Raw genomic sequence first — 19,838 nt, forward strand, 5'->3', positions numbered from 1 at the left:
AACTGCTTTAAACAGTATCATACACTTGAAAATTGCAAATAATTTATAATTAAACTTTTCATTTACAAAATATTTACATTATGGTAATAATAAAGTAACATAAAAATATCTTGCTTTTTTAATTTTATATGGAAATTTTACTTTCAAATAAATCACATATTACATAGCCAGATACAGGGGGAGGGGGAAAAGAAGTCGGGTTTGAGCTGATGAAAGCTTTAGGGGAGAAAAGTCAGAGTGCAAAGAGTTAAAATTCACGATGCTGATGTTTATGCGTGTTCTCAGAATTACTGCTTGGTCTTATAAGATACTGCTATAATAAAGCTCACTGTAATTATAAAATGATTATATTCACCTTTTTAAAACTATATGCTGATTTCAATCACAGTATAGAGCTGAAAATTTTACAAGGACTTCGGAAGTTATTTCTTTGCATTGAAGATCACAGTTAATTATTATTATTATTATTATTTTTTTTTTTGGTGCACTATGAAATTTTTATCTTGACTTCTAAATGGATTGATTCACTTCTAATTTATAGTAGTTATTTCTTATTATAACAGAAGTAGCTAGTAAAAGAAAAAAGAGAGGGCAAGGGTAGGAAATTTAGAACTCAATGGCAATACATTTACCAGTTTTTTTAGAACTTATTTCGATATAGTACTTCTGTATTATCCGATCGACTGTGAAACTGTCGCCAAGCAGTGCGATTTAATACCAATTATGAATAAACATGATGGGCTCATAACATCTCCGCTTTCGCTGTTTGATGCAAGCCGAGAGACCGACCACACAAGTTGTATTGAGGATGGGTGTCTTCAAAACAATTTATCAACATTCAACAACAACAAAAAAGTGTCTATCAAATGCTATGATATGACGATATTTAAAGGAATAACTTACCTATAATATGAGGTGGATCTGAATCTGAAGTATTACAGTGCATGAGACCAGCCATAACATTATAATCAATGTTGTCATCCAAAGAAACAAACTGTCCACTCCATCGAGGGATGGGTGTCGTTCGAGGAGTGGTACGAGGTGTTCCCACAGGGGACGTGAACATCGATAGGCTGGTTGGGCTTATTACTCCACTTAATCCACTAACAGGGCTAATATTTGGGTATGAAAACAACTGTAACATAATGAGAATTTAAAAATATTTTTAATGCTAAAAAAGAAAACATGTTCAAAAATTTCCAAACTATACTTAAATAAAATGACAAACTCAAACAGATATTATTAAAATCCTTAGTATGTTTCCCTAATTTTGTCTGCACTTGTTGGCAATGATTTTTTCACTAATGCTTACTACCAGAAGCATTGTTAACAGGCACACATTGTAAATTTGACGACTGCTGAGCACCTGGCTACACATTTTAATTACGACCAAATTTTAACCGAAAAAGAATGTCTATGATAAACATTACTAAATAAATATAAAGTGAGCTGTGATACACAAAATCAGGCAAAGCAACAATCTTGTGTTTGGTGTCGATTTTAGTGAAGACTATTGATTTCGAAGACAAACAGGTACAGGTCCTTCTTCACCAAAAACAAAGAAATCTACAATGAAGGGAAAGACACAGTTGTATTTATACCCAAAAGGAGTAAAGCAAAAGAGAAAATAGTGCAGCACAATCTGTCGGCAGAAACAGTAATGAAAACTGAAAAATTAAGTCAATAGATCATTTCTACAGACTCACAGTCAAAACTGTGATCAAATTTCCAACTATGACTAGCTATCAAAAACTTGATAACTTTGCCTTTTGAGACAAAAGATTTGTGTTCCTTAATGCAAAACATCAATGCTCTTTTAGTTTGGCCAATATATCTCAAATCACACTAACAAGATATGCTTAAATTCCCCAAGAATTAAAAGTCAAGAAACTTTAAGAATCAAACTGTGGATTTTATTGGTAGGCGAGAAAATTGCTTGAAAATAGAACTTCTGGAGAATATGTATAATTTTGTAACTGATAGAAGGATGAAATGGAGGCATAACAAGGTTATTAATGTCATTTCTAACAAGAAAATGTCTTCTTTGAGGGCAAGATGAAAATTTTTTAAAGGTTTCACCAATGCCCACCGGAGGAAATTCTGGATCCATAGCAAATGATCTAAAATAACTGAGTTCGTTAGCAAGCAAAGATTTTGAGAAATAAATTTTGAATGTGTAAAATACATAATAAAAAGAAGCCATTTTCTGCTTTAACTTAGCATGAGAGACAAACACACAGAAAAAGGTTTACAGTAAACAGTAGTGCTAAAATCAGATTCACTGTGGATCATAAGAATTTCAAGGAAGGGAAGGCTATTCTCAGATTCAGTTTCAAAAGTGAACTGGATGGCTGGATTAATCGAATTTATTACAAATAAAATCTGAGATAATTCTTCTTTATTATCATCAAAAAGCATGAAAGTGTCATCTGTGGTGAATCTAGAGAAGAAAATAATTTCTGAAATAATTTGACCTCTAAATAGTGCATATAAATGTTATGAAGTGCAGGAGTAAGGGGATTTCCCATAACCCAATCAACTTGCTTCATGGCTTAGGAAAATTTTTTGAACGCATTCTGACTGGTCAGTCACTTTGAAAAACACAATCTTCTCAATAAAGAACAATATAGATTCCACTTACGCCATAGTACAGCCAACTAGATCCTTAATGTGAAGGAATATATTATGGAGCCTTACCAAGAAAAACATAATTGCTGGCTACTTCCTTGACTTTGAGAAGACCTTTTACAAAGTATGGCATGAAGGACTTCTCTTTAAGTTACATCAATCACTGCTAGCTGTTAACTTAACCAATCTTCTAAAATCTTAACCTCTAAAACAGGACCTCTGAAGTCTGCACTGGAAATACACTTTCTACCAAGAAAATCTGTAAAAGTGGCATTTCACAAGAAGTGTTGTAATATATATATAAATGATATGCCAGAGCCCTTAAAAGTAGTCAAATATACAGATGACAATAATAACTAAGTCTGGTAAGGCAAAATTTGCAGTCGACACACTTGAAACAGCAGTTAGCATCCTATCTCACTGGTGCAGCTGTTGGAAATCAAAACTAAACCCCAACAAATGCAACATAATACTCTTTACATGTCATGGAAAATACACTCAAGTTGATATCAATATCAAAATAAATGATCTATCGCTTCCAGTTACAAATTATGTAAAACAACTGGTAATCAACTTTGATCCACAGCTTCTCTTCAAAGAACAGTCAGATTATGCCCTCAGAAAGACTAAAACAGCCAAAATTGCATTATGAAGAATTCATTGCAAGATGATCAAAACTTCACATCAGAATCAAAAGAAAAAGATAAAAATATATTTACGGGCGCCCCTTCGTGATAACTGGCGTTACATGGGCTCCAAATTCGTGCAATTCTTTGACTTGAAATTTTGGCTTTATGTAGTGGCGAAATCGCTGAAAATTGGACAAACTAGACATAGCGTCCCTTTGTCCATGTATAAATCGATTTATATTCAATTAATAAGTCAAAGGAGCAGACAATCAAAAATAAAATCTCAATAAACCATATTTTAAATCAAACAATGAAATAACATGAAAAAAAGAAATTCATCTTGGCACTAGACAAAGGAAATATCCACTTACCTTATATACAAATTTCCGTGCCTTCAGTCAAACAAAATTCCTTAACAGAAAACAAAAACTTCCTAAAATTAGCTGATCTAGAATCTGTATAGTGGCATAGCCACATAAATTCACAAAAATAAGAGTAAAAAATATCCTCTGTAGTGCCAGTATCATCCTACACTCAACCATACGCATTTCCTTCCTACAAACAGGACACTTATAATGGCTAGTAAGTAAACCTTCCATCTACAGCCCAGTCAATTAATGCTTTTTTCCTCTTTTGTTCCAAATCGTACAGAAACTTCAAATTAATCTTACTACATTCAGCCATTTTACTGTGTAAACCACAAAATAACAACATACTTCTTATCCAAAATCCAGCACACAAAACAAGCCTTTCGAAATCTTTTCCATCACTCAAATTGACCGCAATCACGCAACCAATTATGTCACAATAGGGTTTCCATAGCATTCTACTACTCAGGTTACCATAAATAAAACAACAATTTAGCGATAATCCAAGGAGCACTATTAAATCTACTCTAACCAAGAAAAATTTACCCTACTATTATTCGCCCCACATTGCTTTATGCAATACCAACTCTGGAAGACAGTCTGCAAAACCTATAGGAAAAAACTTGATGCATTCCAGAATAAACGACTCTGAGAAATTACAGATGTACTCTAGTTCATAAGAAATCAGCAAATACATAAATAATTAAATAGAATAAACTCAAGCAGTGTTTTTTATTTTCTCAAGTGTAAATATTTTGTCTTTCTTTTATTCTTAGTTATTTTTCACCTGGCAAAGAAGGATATGGACTTAGCATTTTGTGATACCCGGCAAAGCAGGATCTTTATATGTGTTAACTGTCAATATGCTTGTATACTCATATGGCAAGCAGGATATAAATTAAAATTATGAGATTATAAACTGTGGCTTATTAGAACTTTTCTCTGAAACATACATTTTCAAGCAGCAGTCGCTGGGGTCTATACTTAAGTGGGTACACACATGACAAAAGCTGGCCAATCCACAATCTACTAAATGTGCTTAATTGTATTTTCATAAATACTGCATTCAGTTCCCCATATTCTCCCTGTGGTGTGCTTACATACTTTTATTATTAACAGGATTAGATACTTTGTATTATGTGTGATAAAGCTTATAGACTTTGAATTGTTAGAACTATGTTACTTTATCTCTGAAACCTTAATCTTCAAGAAGCAGTAGCCGGGGTCTGATCTTGGGTGGGTGACCACTCACATGACAGGTCGGCGAATCCACAATCTACCTTTGTGTTTCTTTGTATAATCATGTTAACTGCATTGTTCCCCTTATTGTCAGATGTACTGCTCGAACAGCTTATGTAAAATTAATGAAACTTCCAGATATGCACATCAAGGTATATGAACTGCATTTCACCACATTGGTAAACTGTTTTTACGCTTGTATTTTAAAATTTAATGATAGCACCTCCATAAATCCAAGATACATGGTAAGAGCTCATTCTTCTAAATGCAATATGTACCAACAAGTTCCGAAGAGTGAAGGGATACCCATAGTTAATCCTTCAATCTGGTGATAATATTCACATTTTGGAAAACAAAGTGTGTCTGACTTGTAGTGACTTCAGTAAAAGAAATTAACTTTTCAATTTCAATATGTGCAAAATGGATTTTTAAAAACTTAGTTTTAAGACATTTTAGTGCTCTTTTGACAGGAAAATTAGTAAACAAAGATTTAACATCAAAATAATTTTTAGTGTGAATATTGTTAGAAAGTAAAGGAGACAAAATATATAGGTAAAACGAGAGACTTTTTTCAATTAAAATGGGAGGATACGAGAAGATTTAAAATCTGTTTTAACTTTCATGAGGTCAGAACTTGAAGCATCCTTAGGGATCGAGCAGGGTGGATCTTCATTTACCCCTGGTTTCATGACTACATCAATGTATGTGTGTTTGCCCATTACAACAGGGACAGGGAAAAAAAGGACTGAGCACCAGAACTTTGCATATGCTTACACAGGTATTGCAACAATTACCAATGGACTGGCAGGATAAAAAGGCACCTTTTCTAAAATATGTGACAGATATTATTGACCAAGAAACAGATAATAAATACGGATGAAACACCATTAGTTTTTGACTCTCCTGCAAGCAGAATTGTTGATGAAACTGGTGCAAAAACTGTATCTGTTCTTACGATGGGGCATGAAAGAACATCATTTACATGTGTGTTAGCTTGTGCCGCAAACGGTGACAAGCTAAAGCAGATGATCATTTTTAAACAAAAAACTATTCTGAAGGGAGATTTCTCTAATGACGTAATTATTTGTGCAAACAAGAATTGGATGTGTGAAACAATCATCCATGAGTGGCTACAAAAAGTTTGGCAGTGTCGTAAGGGATCTTTTTTCTACCAAAAGGGTTATTGATAATGGATTCCATGCATGCTCACTTACTTGAGTCAGTGAAAACCAGATGTCAAAAGTTGTCTACAACCGCAGCAATAATTCCTGTGGTTTGACAAAAATCTTACAACCATTAGATTTGTCAGGTAATAAATCCTTCAAAGCTGAAGTCTAAAAGTGGTGGGAATGTTGGATGAGTGAAGGATTCCATACGTATACCAAAAGCGATAAAATGCGTAGAGCATCTTATGAAGAAGTTGCAATCCTTACATAAAGAGACTGTAAACCAAGAGGATGAATGTGACAATCTGGAAGACTTAGATCAGGATTTACTAAATCTTTTTAATTCAGATAGTGAAGAATCAGATTTTGATGGCTTCATGTGATGTATAGTTTGCTGTAATTCCTTTTGTATTCCTTTCATCATCCAAATTTAATATTTCGTTGTTGGAACATTTTTTATAATATAGTCTGAGTATTACAAATATGGACTTCTTTAGTGGGTAAACATAAGTATATTCGTGAACATAAATATATTTTCAACATTTCTTACCTTTAATTTATTTTTGAGTTATGGTTTTATTTCATGCATTTTTCTTAACTGATATGTCATATATCAGGATATATCAGTTAAGAAAAGATTAACTGATATGTCATTATTATTAAAATTAGGTTGAGATTTTACATCTATACGGCCCACGACGATGTCATGTGCAATTTAATCTATTGCAGCGTTTCTGTGTAATTTTAATTTTTTCCCGCTATTTTTCTCGAGTGTGGCATTTACGCCAATGCGGCCTTTCTTCCGGAAATTATGGTAGTATAATTCATATTCAATTTTAGACAAGCATTTGCATGTATTTCTTATAATGTAAGCACAAAGTGACAATCTGAATTCATACATAATTTTCGAAATGTGAATGGAAGATTTACGATTTTCTTGAACTTGTATAAATTTGGGAATGGTATTTTGATGTTTGCAATTAAACAAAAAAATGGAGATGGTTCAAGAATTTCATGTGCTTAAGGCAGAATTTACAAACTGTTTCCTGTCTACTGACATAAAGGAAACAATTTGTAAGTAACAAATGGGGCAATAAGCACGGAAAAATGGCAAATACAATTTTCAATATATAATATAGGCAAAGTGCAAATTGGAAGAAATAATATAAAGAAAAACATCAAGGAAAAAAAAAAATTAAAGAAAGCAATACACTACTCCCACCCCTAAAAAAAAAAAACCCCACTATTGATACAACAAAAAATTAACAAAGCAATTTGCACATGAAAAATGTGACAAAATGATCAAAAAAGATATATAAACAAAAAGAGAAACTCAGCAGCTTCAGAAAATGAGAGAATTCAGTAGCCACGTGGAATGGCAAAGCAAAAAACAAAAAGTTGCAAGTGGGCAAATGATCAAAACTAGAATAACATTCTCGACAATGCCACTTGATAGTAAAAATAACGAGAAACAAACCAAAGTAAAATATAAAATTATGCAAAGCAACAATCTTGTGTTTGGTGTATATTTCAAACAAGATTATATCAATTTCGAGCACAAACAGGTACTGATGGCTCTTGATCAGGAGCAAACAAATCTGCAGGGAAAGGAAAGCCACAGTTGTATTTATATCAAAAGAAGCAAAACAAACAAGAAGTTATTACCATTCATTGGCAGAAAATCGAAAAATTAAGTTGATAGAATTTTAAAAGTGGAGCTGGATACTAATTACAGTCTTTAACTAAGCTCCATGAATGTGAAAAGCTTCAAGAAAATCCAATTCACAAATGGAAAAAGATTTTTGGATAATTTTTGCTGACCCAAAGTTAAAATTGTGATTAAATATCCAGCTATGATTAGCTATTTTAATAATTTCGCTTTTTCGGACAAAAGATTCGTGCTCCTTGAGGTGAAATTTTAACCTTTCTTTTAGTTTAGCTGATACATCTCAAATCACAACCAACAAGGTATGCTAAAAATTCGCTAATTTAAAATTTGATTAAGATTTGAAGTAATTTTGAGATTTGACGAAAATTTTTTTATTGTTGCATTTTATTTTTATGAATTGACACTTTAATACTAGGCATATATTCATATCTAAATACTATATCATGAAAGGAAAATTTATATTTATCATGGAACATCAATTTTTTAATGGAGCAGCTATGCTTTTTCCCTACGTCTTTATAAGCCTATCAGATAAGAAATCAGTTTCTGTATGATTCAATATGTATATTTCTATCACACATCAACATGGAACATATATATATATATATTACACAAAATAAAATATGAACAGATATTGCACAAAACACTTATTCCAAACTTAATGGTCTTAAAAATATTTACATGAGCATTTATTTTCATTTCACATATGGAAATTCTAGAATATGTACCTGTGCTTGTGGGTGTATATGTGCAAATGTGTGCTCTGATCTGACTAGAGTAGTAAACGGACTATTCATAATTGACCTACTCAAAGGTGGTGTATCTGCATTACTGACCGTTGGTCCTAAAATAAAAATAAAATATTAAAAAATGCTTATAATTTGTAATAATTTAACCCTTAAGTTATTATGTATATTCAGTTATTAAATAGTATTACACATACAATATTTTAAAAATATTAATATGAATGTAAAGGAAAAAATGGAATAAAACATTAAAAAATAATGAGTTTATATTGATTTGAAAAAAAAAAAAAAAATTACATTAAGTAAAAATCAATTTTCCACCTTTTCTTTTAAGAAATAACAATCTTGCTTTTTAGCCACAAAGTAAAAAATATCATACATTAAAAACAACAGTTAATACAATATAAAAGAATAATAAAATGGAGAAATATAAAATACTTGACATTAGCAATTCAGTTTTAATGGTAACAGTCACATCATTTAAATCAGCTAAAAAATAATGGCTGAATGACTAAAATACTACCTACAGAAGTTTTAATAGTTAAAAACTGCATAAAATATCATTTAAATTCAATATATTAATTACTTTTCAAAAGCAACATCTGCCACTTTAATTTCAAGAATTAGAAATTCAAGACAATTAACAGGAATTTACCATGATTAAAGTACATGAACATTCATATGCTGAGTTATGATGTACTAGTTTTGGTAGTGATGTAGAATCCAAGCAGTTTTTATTTCAGTTGCATGATACTAAAACTTTAAAAAAAGATAATGCAAATCTTAGAAAATCAATTATATTGACTAATTGGAGGGTGTATCATATCATATAATGCATATTTTATGAAGTGACTATACTGCTTTAGTGTACTCAAAAAAGGGGGAAGGCGTTCTATTTCTCTTATTTTAACTGACTATTCAAGAAAATTCAAATTGCATTTTTCATACTTCAAAATAATTTTTTGTATTTCACATAAGTCGAACTTTCTAATCATTTTCACACGATGAAATGAAGTATAACAATGATGCAGTCATCATTAATTTTATATGAAAATAAGTCCTGAGTATTTTGAAAGCCTTATAAAATGGAAGCAAGAATAATTAAATAAAAAAATGAACATAAATAAAGTATATAGCCAAGGCTGGAATAACCTATATTGAGGTCTCAGACATTTTGTTTTGTCTGGTCCCCCACAAGAAGTAGCCCCGCCCCCAAAAAAATTAGAAAATGAAATAAATAAGTGAATAAATAAATGTTACTGGGTTAATTAAAAAACTAATGCTTGCTAATTTTCATTAAAATATTTTTCAACATAAAACAGAACCTTTTAGTTTCTATTTCAAGAAAAATTAAAATACATAATCTTTTCGTCTCCTGAACATCTAATGTCATGTTGGAAGATCCACTCTGGAAGTTGATTCAAAGAACCGATTCACTTTACTGATTGAATAAACTCCGATTCCAGAAAAGAGATGTAACTGTTTCACAGTTCATGGACAGCTCTCATCGAAAGTGTGTCAGAATAGTAATGTGCTATTTGTTCATGAACTAATTCATTTTACTGAATGAACAAACGTCTAACTGGCACAGAAAGAGCGGAAGGAATTGCTCTTTCTCTGTCAATCAGAAGTGCCACAACTTCGCATTTTGAGGAAGAAAAGTATGTTTACCCTTCCATTAAAAGTGACTTTAATTTTCATCATTTCACAACTTTCTGAAAAATGTTTATTCCAAAATTTTATAGTTCTGTGTACAAAGAAGGTTTTAAGGATTTTCAAAAACTACAGTTGAAAGAAATCAGTTAAAAGTTTGATTGATTCAATTAATGCTCAAAGAGTTAGAGTTCCGCTGAGTGAATTTCTCTAATACTACAACTTGCTCAATTATTTTAGCCCACTTCGGTAACTGGTCCCGATCCCACCATTCATTCGATACTTTCTATTCTCTGCTCCACCCCCCAACCACTCATGATTCACCCAGTGCTCTGTATCTTTTTCATCAAGATTACTGTTATTGTTAGTAAGTGGTGAGTCATAAACAATAACCAGTTCATTTCAAAGAGAGAACAATTCTGATTAGAACCCATATATGAGCAGTTCTGCCCATCTCTAGTGTCATAAAGCTCAACTGAAAGAAAGGAGCAAAGGCTGGATTTCATTTTCAGAATTCATTACAACATACATTTCACATTTTTTCTAACATGAGTCGATATAAAATAGTAATTACTCCTATTTTTACAGAATTTACAACATATATTTATATAAAATAGGTCAAAATACATAATATATTAAATTAACTACTAGATTCCTAATACGTGCTACATACCAGAAGATGAGCTAGGAGGAGATAATGGCTGATCTGATACATCATCAGTAACTGGGCTGCTACAGTGGGGATCATCATCATTCTGCAAGGCATGACATCTGGGGTCATCATCATGCAGTGGATTGCAGCGTGAATCTTCATCTTGGATGGGATGACATCTAGGATCATCATCTTGCATAGAATGACATCTAGGATCCTCATCTTGAATTGAATGGCAATGTGGATCATCATCTTGCATAGCATCATTTGACTTAGGTGACTGAGGTGATGGGGGTGTAGGCACAGAATTTAAATCTGTAATAAAAATAATAAATAAAAAAATCTGATGTGGACACCACAACTTTCTTGACATCTTTTAAAATTATACATATTTTTTTATGCACTTTAAACTCATTTCCTTGAATTATTCCAACTTAATAAACCAATCCCTCGAAACAATGTTGAAAATGAAAAAAAATTCCAAATTGTGAAATTAAATTCTGGTCAATTTTTATTGTATGGGACTCGAATGTTTTCTATTTTTATTTTTTCATAACCAGCATAAAACTTTAACAAATAAAAGTATAGAAACTCAGAAACTGCATAAAAAGAAAGTGCACAACTAGTTATAACAATCTTATATACAAAAATTTAAACATTCCATAGGTAATCATTTTTGAGCTATGCAAGATACATATGTACATACAGACATCCTCCCCCCCCATTAAAAAAAACACACCTTCTGAATACATTTCACAATTCATTTTGGAACAAGCAGTCTTTTGTTCTGCCCATACATACAGACATCACACAAAAAAATTTTTCAAATGGATATTTCTGTAGAAATATGATACCTCAAATTTTTTGTGATTACAATACTTCCTTTACTTTGTACAAGGAAGTAAAAAAGATACAAAATGATAAAGAACTTCAAACACACTGAAGAAGAGAAGTACAGTTTTATTCAATTTTACCTGGAGCTGAAAAAAATGATAAAAGAACCGCATATTTTGAATTAAAATATTTTAAAAACGTATGATTCTAAATAAAAACTTAATTCAAGGTAATGCATACAGAACTGGAAGTAAATTGCATGCAACACATATTTACCTGAGGCTTTAATAATTGCAACAGGTCTAGCAACAGGTGCTGGAGGAGGAGGAGGCAGCATAGAACTTGCATAAAAATGAGCCATTTTTGTTGGACTACGAACCTCTGATTCCGTACTAGACTAAAGAAGAATTGAAATTATTATTTTATACCATAATATGGATACAGTTAAACCCAACAGGAAACCATGTTTGGTTTTTTATTTTTTTAAACCAATTTTCTATCACTTTATGTTATTTTATTTCACTACAGTGAACTTCCAACTGTATAAAAATTGGATGTAATTACTTTGCAATTTTTGACAGAAATACTTCGTATTTTTCGATTTATTTTCAAAATTTCTGGAATTTTTAAATTAAAATTACAAACCCATAAATTTATCCTGTTTAGGCTATAGCTATCTGACAAGCACTGTTTAAGGCTAATGCTTATTCATAATTATTAAATGTACATTTTAGATTAAAATGCACCAATTCCCATTTTTGTCACTATCTGAGTAACTCTAACACATCAATTTTCCTTCACAAGTTTCTAGAGTCTCACATGCAATTCTTTGATGGTAATGTGCATACTCCAGTCTTATCTTCAACTGATACCTAAATGAGCCTTGCCTGAACATGGCTTCTCACCTCTTGATAAGATCAAAAGAAAGTGCAGTATGATCAATGATTACAACAGTATGTTCATGAATATCTACCAGTGTTACACTCTTAGGCATTTTTTTAAATATTAAAGGCAAGTACCTTTCAAAGACTAAGGGGGGGGGGGAATCAGCACCTTCTGCATTTGTTTCTTTAAAAGAATGATAAATTCATTCTACTGCTTTTTTCTCTCTACAGGTATTATACCACAGCATTTCATCAATGCCCTTCAGAAATAAATAATCAATGAGCTTTATTTCTTATACCTTGAAAGAAGAACAAGTGATCTGCATAACTGATGTTTAAAAAACAACAATGAATAATTAATGGCTTTTCAAATATGAGCATGTATCTCTCAATGCAAAATATATATTCCATGAGCTACCAATTTTGCTTAAGAGTTAAATATTTATGATTTAATATTTCAGAATACAGAGATGATTTGGAACACATTTCTATATTTTTAAAAACATACACAAAATGATTAACAGTTTTATATAATAGGTTCCACTTAAAGTGACACATTTGTCCATGGCTATTTTCATAACATTAAATGATGAGAAATATATCACTCAAATTAGCAATAGAATTTAACTAATTTAATATAACTACAAGTAAACATATAAATACTTACCTTGATAGCATTTTCATACACACGAAAAAGATGTTACGTGTGGATTGTTTGCAAATGTTCATTCTAATGTATGTGGAAATTTTTTGTCTCATGCTATACCTCTAATTTTAACATTTAGAAGTATCCCTTATATCACTATTTATAAAGAATTCACTGATTTCATGTTTATGTTCTTCAGAAATTTAATTCTGTAGTGAATTCAGATTTATTTCAGAAAGCTACTGGCAGATATTTTCAGCCATCTTCTTTTATCTGAAGAAGAGAGATCTGTATCTGATCACTCGCAAAATCAATAGGGTTATTCAAGATCTGTCCAAGACTAAACAAAAGATTACTTTATTGCCTAATTTTGAACAGTTTAAAAGAAAAACCAACCAGTTTGGTGACTTAATCCCTCACTTTGTTGTGACATTTTTTGGTAACTTAACAATTTAAAAAAAATATTTTAACATTATTTGGAGAAGTTATTTCAGTTTGAAAAATTCCTCCTATAATATTTTGATAACATTAACCAATCTGTTGATCACAATATGCGATTATCTATGTTTTCGTATACAAATGGGTGAGACTACGGTAATTTGATAACGTATCTGAATGATAATATTAACCACAATTACATTAAGTGGCACCTATGGTAATATGCAATTATTTAGGTTAAAAGCATATGCAATCAGAAACAATACACATAACTAATTTCCTCTTACTTGTGAACTTGTACTAGAATTGTGAGCTTCTTGACAAACAAGGTTTACAAAGTCTGAAAGTGTATCTCCATTTTCTTGGTATTTTCCAGGTGTTACTAAATAGTAAGGGCCTGAAGTTTGCAAAGGCACAACTAAGGTGGTTGTGGGTGGACTTAAATTTGTTGCTTGGCTCAAAGCTGTAGAATATACATGTATTTATATACACAGAATCAGACAGACAGTAAAACTTTTATTAAAGTTATACATATGCAATATATAAAAGATTATTTTTAGGGAAATGTGAAATATAGAAAAGAAAAACAATCAACAAAATATAGATAAAATTTATAAAATATACAAAGATTGAAATAGTAAATTAATATATCACCCCTTCAAAACTTTTACATATAATCATCTGCATTAGTTGGAAATAGTAATATAAGAAACAAATGCAGATTGCATCCCAAAACAAAAAACTACTAGCACAACCAAATTATAAAAGAAAGGAAAAAAAAAATTTATACATGAAATTTTAAAAATAAACTATGCTTCTAATACCATTTTCCTTCTAGAAATCCTCATGCCACTACTATTTTGATACCAAAAATACTAAAAATTAATCAAGTTAACCATTTGGAGTCACTAACCACATTTTAATTTTTAATAACAACAAGAACTAATTTAATGTTTTTGGCTATTTTATCATACTAATAGAATTTGCTATAAGAATAACATGGAAGCTTAAGTAACTCCTGAATCTAGTTTTATGATTCAAACATAAAATATAAAAAGCAAATTCTTGCAAAAAGTCAACAAATTACCAATGATAAAAATAAACCTCATCACAAAAAATATGAGAAATGTTATACATAAAGAGAAAAATAAACCTCATATGCAATTCTTTAATCAAAGACTAGAATTTTGAAAAATGAACAAACCCGATGATAAAATTTAGTGAAATTCCAGTAGCACAGATTGTAAGCAATATAGTACTAACTTTACTGATACAGGATAAAAAGTAATTGATACTGTTTTAATCTCGAATATTTACAGTCAAACATTAAAAAAAAATTTACAGTCTAATCTAAATTTAATCAATGTCTAACTCTAATCCAAATTTACAGCATTCATAGTGGCACAGAATATTAAGTTGTATGGTACCATGACATAGAATAAAAAATAATAGACATTGTTTCAATAGCTATTCAAAATCAGCCTTACAAATAATTATTAGTTTCAGCACTTCCGGTTTCAGGAAGACATGGTTAAAAAATATGTGACAAGAAGTATTTTTATGGCATAGTGCTCTGAATGCTAGACTGATTCAAATAAACAAATTTTCTCTTTGGGGCTTTTTAAGAATCTCAAGGTGTTATCATTGATTCACATTTCCTCCCTGAGGTAACAATTCCATCTAAAAAATCCTCAAACAGTTGATCAAGAAAATCAACAACTTTCATTTTGGATTTCTCACCCTTTCTTAATTTGGACATGCCAACTGCTTGCACATGACTTCTGACTTTGACACCTTGTTTTTACATTATTAGAAAATCCAAGATTTATCACTTTCTTGAGAAAATATCTGCCCCTTTGGATGCATTTCAGATGATCTGAACAATTCTTTATTTTGCTCAAATTGAGTTTTTTTTTTTTTTTAAACCACAGTTGGCATCTTGTTTCCATAATATATTAGGAAACCCACAATTTATTATTATTTTTTTTTTTAGAAAATTTCTGCTATTTTGGATGCATTTCAGACGATCCAAATATGCATTTTTCAGTTCTTTCTTTTGCTCTAATCTTTCTTTGGGGGGCAGGAACTAGTATATTACACACGTGTCCAATTCTTGGGGTAAAATTTCACTCTTGGAAAAATGATTCAATTTAAAACTCGCTGCTTATCATTTTCCAAGCCTGTTAATAATCTTTCTCTCTCGAGCAAGTCGAAGGATCAAAGGAAGAGGATTCAGAGTTGCAAATGGTCAACTGTAGAGTAAAGGAAAAGGATGCAATAATGCAAATGACAATGGCATTCAAGTGCAGATCAAAAGAGGATGCAATAATTTAAATGGAACAGCACTCAACTATGGATGAAAGGAATATCATACTATAAAGGAATGAGTCACGGTATATAATCTGGCAAATATACCTGAACGTACAGAAGCTTTACAAATGATACTGTGCTATGGCAACAGCAAAATTTGGAGGAGACAAGTAATGATTTGACCATCATTTAAATCAAAGGCTGATTTCTCTGGTTTAAACTTTAATCCCTGCAGACTTTGGATCTAAACCTTTTTAAGCCTTTAACAAGATATTATAATAAATAATGTGCTGCTTGAATAATAGCAATGTTTGGAATGGGCCTCCAAATACTGACATTTTTTCATTTCAAAGCAGCACAAGTTTTGATTAAAAAAAAAAAAAGGAACATGACAGCTTACTTCCTTACGAGATGCAAAGTCAGAAACTTAATTTATGACCTTTCAAATATTATGACCTCAGACTATCTTCCAAATGAGCTGGAGAATAAGTTAGAAAGCAAACATATGTTTAATACAACATACAGAGGATAACAGGTGCAATAACAGAAAAGGTGGTTTAATCTCCTATTAAATCTGTTACTGCAGCCTTAGAAATTATGAGTGTCAAGTAGTTCGATAATTTTAGTTACATACAAAACACACAAATTTAATGGAAATTAGAAAAAATCATAAAAATATCCTGAGTAAAATGGGAAAAAAAAAAAAAGAATTCATTTTTGCTTTTTAATGTTACATCCATTTATACAGAAGTGAAGACTGACAATATGATCTGTAAAAAATTACACAGTAAACTATTCCAGTTTAAATTTGTTCTGATCACACTCATTTTAAAGGAAGTCTTTATGGAATGAATGTTGTTTGGGTGTTATGAACTTGTAAATGCCAAATGAGTGGAAGATGAATGCTATCTGAAAATTTCTAATGGTCTAAGATATTTTGATATTTTGAAGATCTTCAAAATTTGCTATCAAACTTTCAAAAACTTAACACTTAAAAATTTTAAAAAATGAAAAAACTATAAAATTTTACAAACTGCAATTAATCTTCATATGCCGATTGCAATTTAATAACTAAAACTATTTCAAGCTAAACAATTAATGACTAGTATAAGTCATCATAAGCTAAATGATGAGTTTATTAGTTCAAAAATTAGTCTCCTGGGAGTTTAAAAGATAGAACATAAAATCACAAACATATTTTAACATACTTAAACGCAGGAATGCCGAATTATATGAAAATAAAACTTGCTATGATATTATTTCATCTAAATTTATCACTATATAAAAACTCATTACTTACTTAAAAAAAAGGGGGGGTATTCATGAAATAGTCTGTATTTATTTTATTGGATCACCTGCACATAAAATATGGAACATTCTCCTCACATGGTAATACTATTTTATTGGAACATGAAATCCATGAAATAATTAATAAAAACCATCATGAGGTTTCTTGACAGGAGGGTTAAAAAAATCAACATAAACAGTCACTCAGAATGCAATAAATATCATTACCCAAATAAATGTTTTAAAAGAATTCAGAATTCTTCATAGTTAATTGCATACAATGCCAAATAATAATTACCATAAAATAACAAAAAATCTAGGCTTGTCTAATAGAAGATTTTAGTAAAATATCCCAACATTAGTATTTTCAGTTCATAAAACAAGACTGCCATAAAAGAAAAAATATGCAGATATACAAACACAAAAACACAGCACATGGAAAAAGATGTAATTACCATCCCTGCTCCTTGGAGAGACCACAGACTGTGACGAAGGAGAGATGTTTGGCGAAGTAGAGAGAATGACTTCTACTGGAGCAGGTGATAAAGGTGCAGCAGCATTAACAGGAATAAAGCTACTTGAACCTTCTGTTTTTATGACTCCAGTGCGGCCTGCTAAAGCACCTTGCAAAACAGCAGCATTCCTTACTATATTGAAAGAGACATTTTCAAGAAAGTTCAAATTTTTTTCCCAAGATTTAGAAAAGTATAAATAATTTATAACAATAAAAAAATCCAAGTGTAATATGATTTATTTTAAGGTAAAAAGTAATATATATATATATATATGTATAAATCGACTGATTAAAAAAAAGATCCTACTGAAATAATATAAAATTGAATTATTAAACAGCTAAATATGGACACTTGACAACTTTTCAAGATTAATTTAGAAATCAAACAACAAAAATCAGTGTTGTTGTTTGAGTTCTAAATTAATATTTCTTCGGCATGTTATTGCATCTTAACTTTTCAACATTTTATTAAATGTTAAAAATTTTTCTCCTAATTTCATTAAACAGTTAGTTTACTTACAAAACTATCACAACCCTTACACAATTTTTAGAAGAGGCTCAGTGTGAATAATGCAATTAATAATAATTTTGGAGAACTTAATAATAAAAGCAGTCAACAGATATTTAATTTCATATTTTCCCAGAAGAAACATATTAGCATAAGCCTGGGAACTTAGATGCATCTTAAAAATTTAGTTATCTGTAATATACATAGTTTACAAAATTTTACACTTAAAAATGTTGTAATAGGAAAGCAGAGCATTTGTTTTTTGATAGAACAATCTTTTCCTCACAATAGATTACTTTTACATGGCAAAAATTCCATTTATAGGAATAACAGAGATCAAGGAATTTGTATAAATTTTCAATTCTCTTTATTCCTTCACCAATAAAAGTTGAAATTTTATAACAATCTAAAATAATTTCAAGTAACAGAAGAAAGTTGAATCATTCCACATAAACTGAGTAGTAGTTCTTGAAAATTATCAATTTAAAAATGCAAATATAATAGACATGTATTAAAACACTGCTTTTAAATAAACATACCGTGTTCTACATCACCACTCCAGGATGCAGGACTATTATTAAGACTTGAAGGGCTATGCACATAATAAGAGCCATCGGCAGCACTTTTCTCAAGCTCATCTTCATTTGATGACAATCGACGAACCCTTTTATTAAGAGGCTCACAAGGGGGACTAGATGGATTTTCATGATTTGGCGATGACGCATGATTATTTTCAGCAGGTATAGTGCCAACAACTCTAGGAATACCAATAAGTTCAGTCTGATTCCCATCAGTGGTATAATAAAAAGGAGAACAAACACGAATTACATGTTGTTGAATATTCTGTTTCCCATTAGTAGTTTCTACTTGTGCATCTTGTTGTTGCTGAATACCATTAGGAGATTGGAGAATAGAACCTAAAGAACAACAGAGTACTGAAAACAACTTAATAAGCATATCCTCATAATTAAAAATATAATTATACACACAAGCAATAAAAAGAACATGAATATTTTTAATCCCTTTAAATACTTAAAAATTTATTTACAGTCACTGAGAAACATTACCCATTACAACTGCCCTGTTTTATAACTAAGAATATTTGAAACTTATTTCAGTTTTAAAATGTTTAATCAAGAGTTGAAAATATTTAATACCAAATCAAGATTGCAGATTCTTATACATTATTATTTTTATCTGTTTTTCAAAAATACTTGTATTACACAAAATACAAACCTTACACGTGTAACATTATTTTTATATTAAAAAAATAAATAAATAAATAAATAAAACAATTTATAAACACAGTTTAGTAACTAAGTCAGAAATTTTACATTACAAAAGCACTAAAAGAAGGCAGTGAATTAAGCAAATACTTAAATTCACCTTTTGAAAGTTTGTAAAGTTCTGTTGAAGTGAAAACACCAGTAGTGATGATGGTTGTGCTTTCTAAAAAATATGTAAATATAAAATGTACAAGATAAACTTAAAAACTAACATGACAGTAAAAATTAACAATAAAATACATTATACAAATATTTACCTTGATCTTCAAGTTTCTGATCACATAATTCTTCTCTTAATCCACTTAAAGCTTCTGCAACAAAAATATTCATATTTTCACAATTTGAAGAGCTTAATTTAAATATATCTCTAAAGTTAGAAGT

General features: G+C 30.6%; 1 protein-coding gene across 4 annotated transcripts in view; it reads right to left on the reverse strand.

Moving 5' to 3' along the window:
* Positions 1-19,838, reverse strand: part of LOC118193019 (nuclear factor 1 X-type-like) — a 50,850-nt gene that overhangs the window by 17,629 nt on the left and 13,383 nt on the right. For 2 of the 4 annotated variants that reach the window (XM_035364054.2, XM_035364053.2), the window contains 9 exons: positions 19,715-19,768; positions 19,558-19,620; positions 18,711-19,106; positions 17,605-17,796; positions 13,840-14,015; positions 11,861-11,981; positions 10,772-11,065; positions 8,428-8,543; positions 904-1,135 (listed from right to left, as the gene is read on the reverse strand). In XM_035364054.2, the coding sequence (XP_035219945.2) occupies positions 904-1,135; positions 8,428-8,543; positions 10,772-11,065; positions 11,861-11,981; positions 13,840-14,015; positions 17,605-17,796; positions 18,711-19,106; positions 19,558-19,620; positions 19,715-19,768 (1,644 nt within the window). The remainder of the gene's footprint in view (positions 1-903; positions 1,136-8,427; positions 8,544-10,771; positions 11,066-11,860; positions 11,982-13,839; positions 14,016-17,604; positions 17,797-18,710; positions 19,107-19,557; positions 19,621-19,714; positions 19,769-19,838) is intronic. The other 2 variants (XM_035364055.2, XM_035364056.2) reach the window with 2 other exon arrangements.

Source organism: Stegodyphus dumicola, chromosome 3, assembly GCF_044657685.1.
Source record: "Stegodyphus dumicola isolate Sdum_Otavi_A_Nest chromosome 3, ASM4465768v1".
NCBI lineage: Eukaryota > Metazoa > Arthropoda > Arachnida > Araneae > Eresidae > Stegodyphus > Stegodyphus dumicola.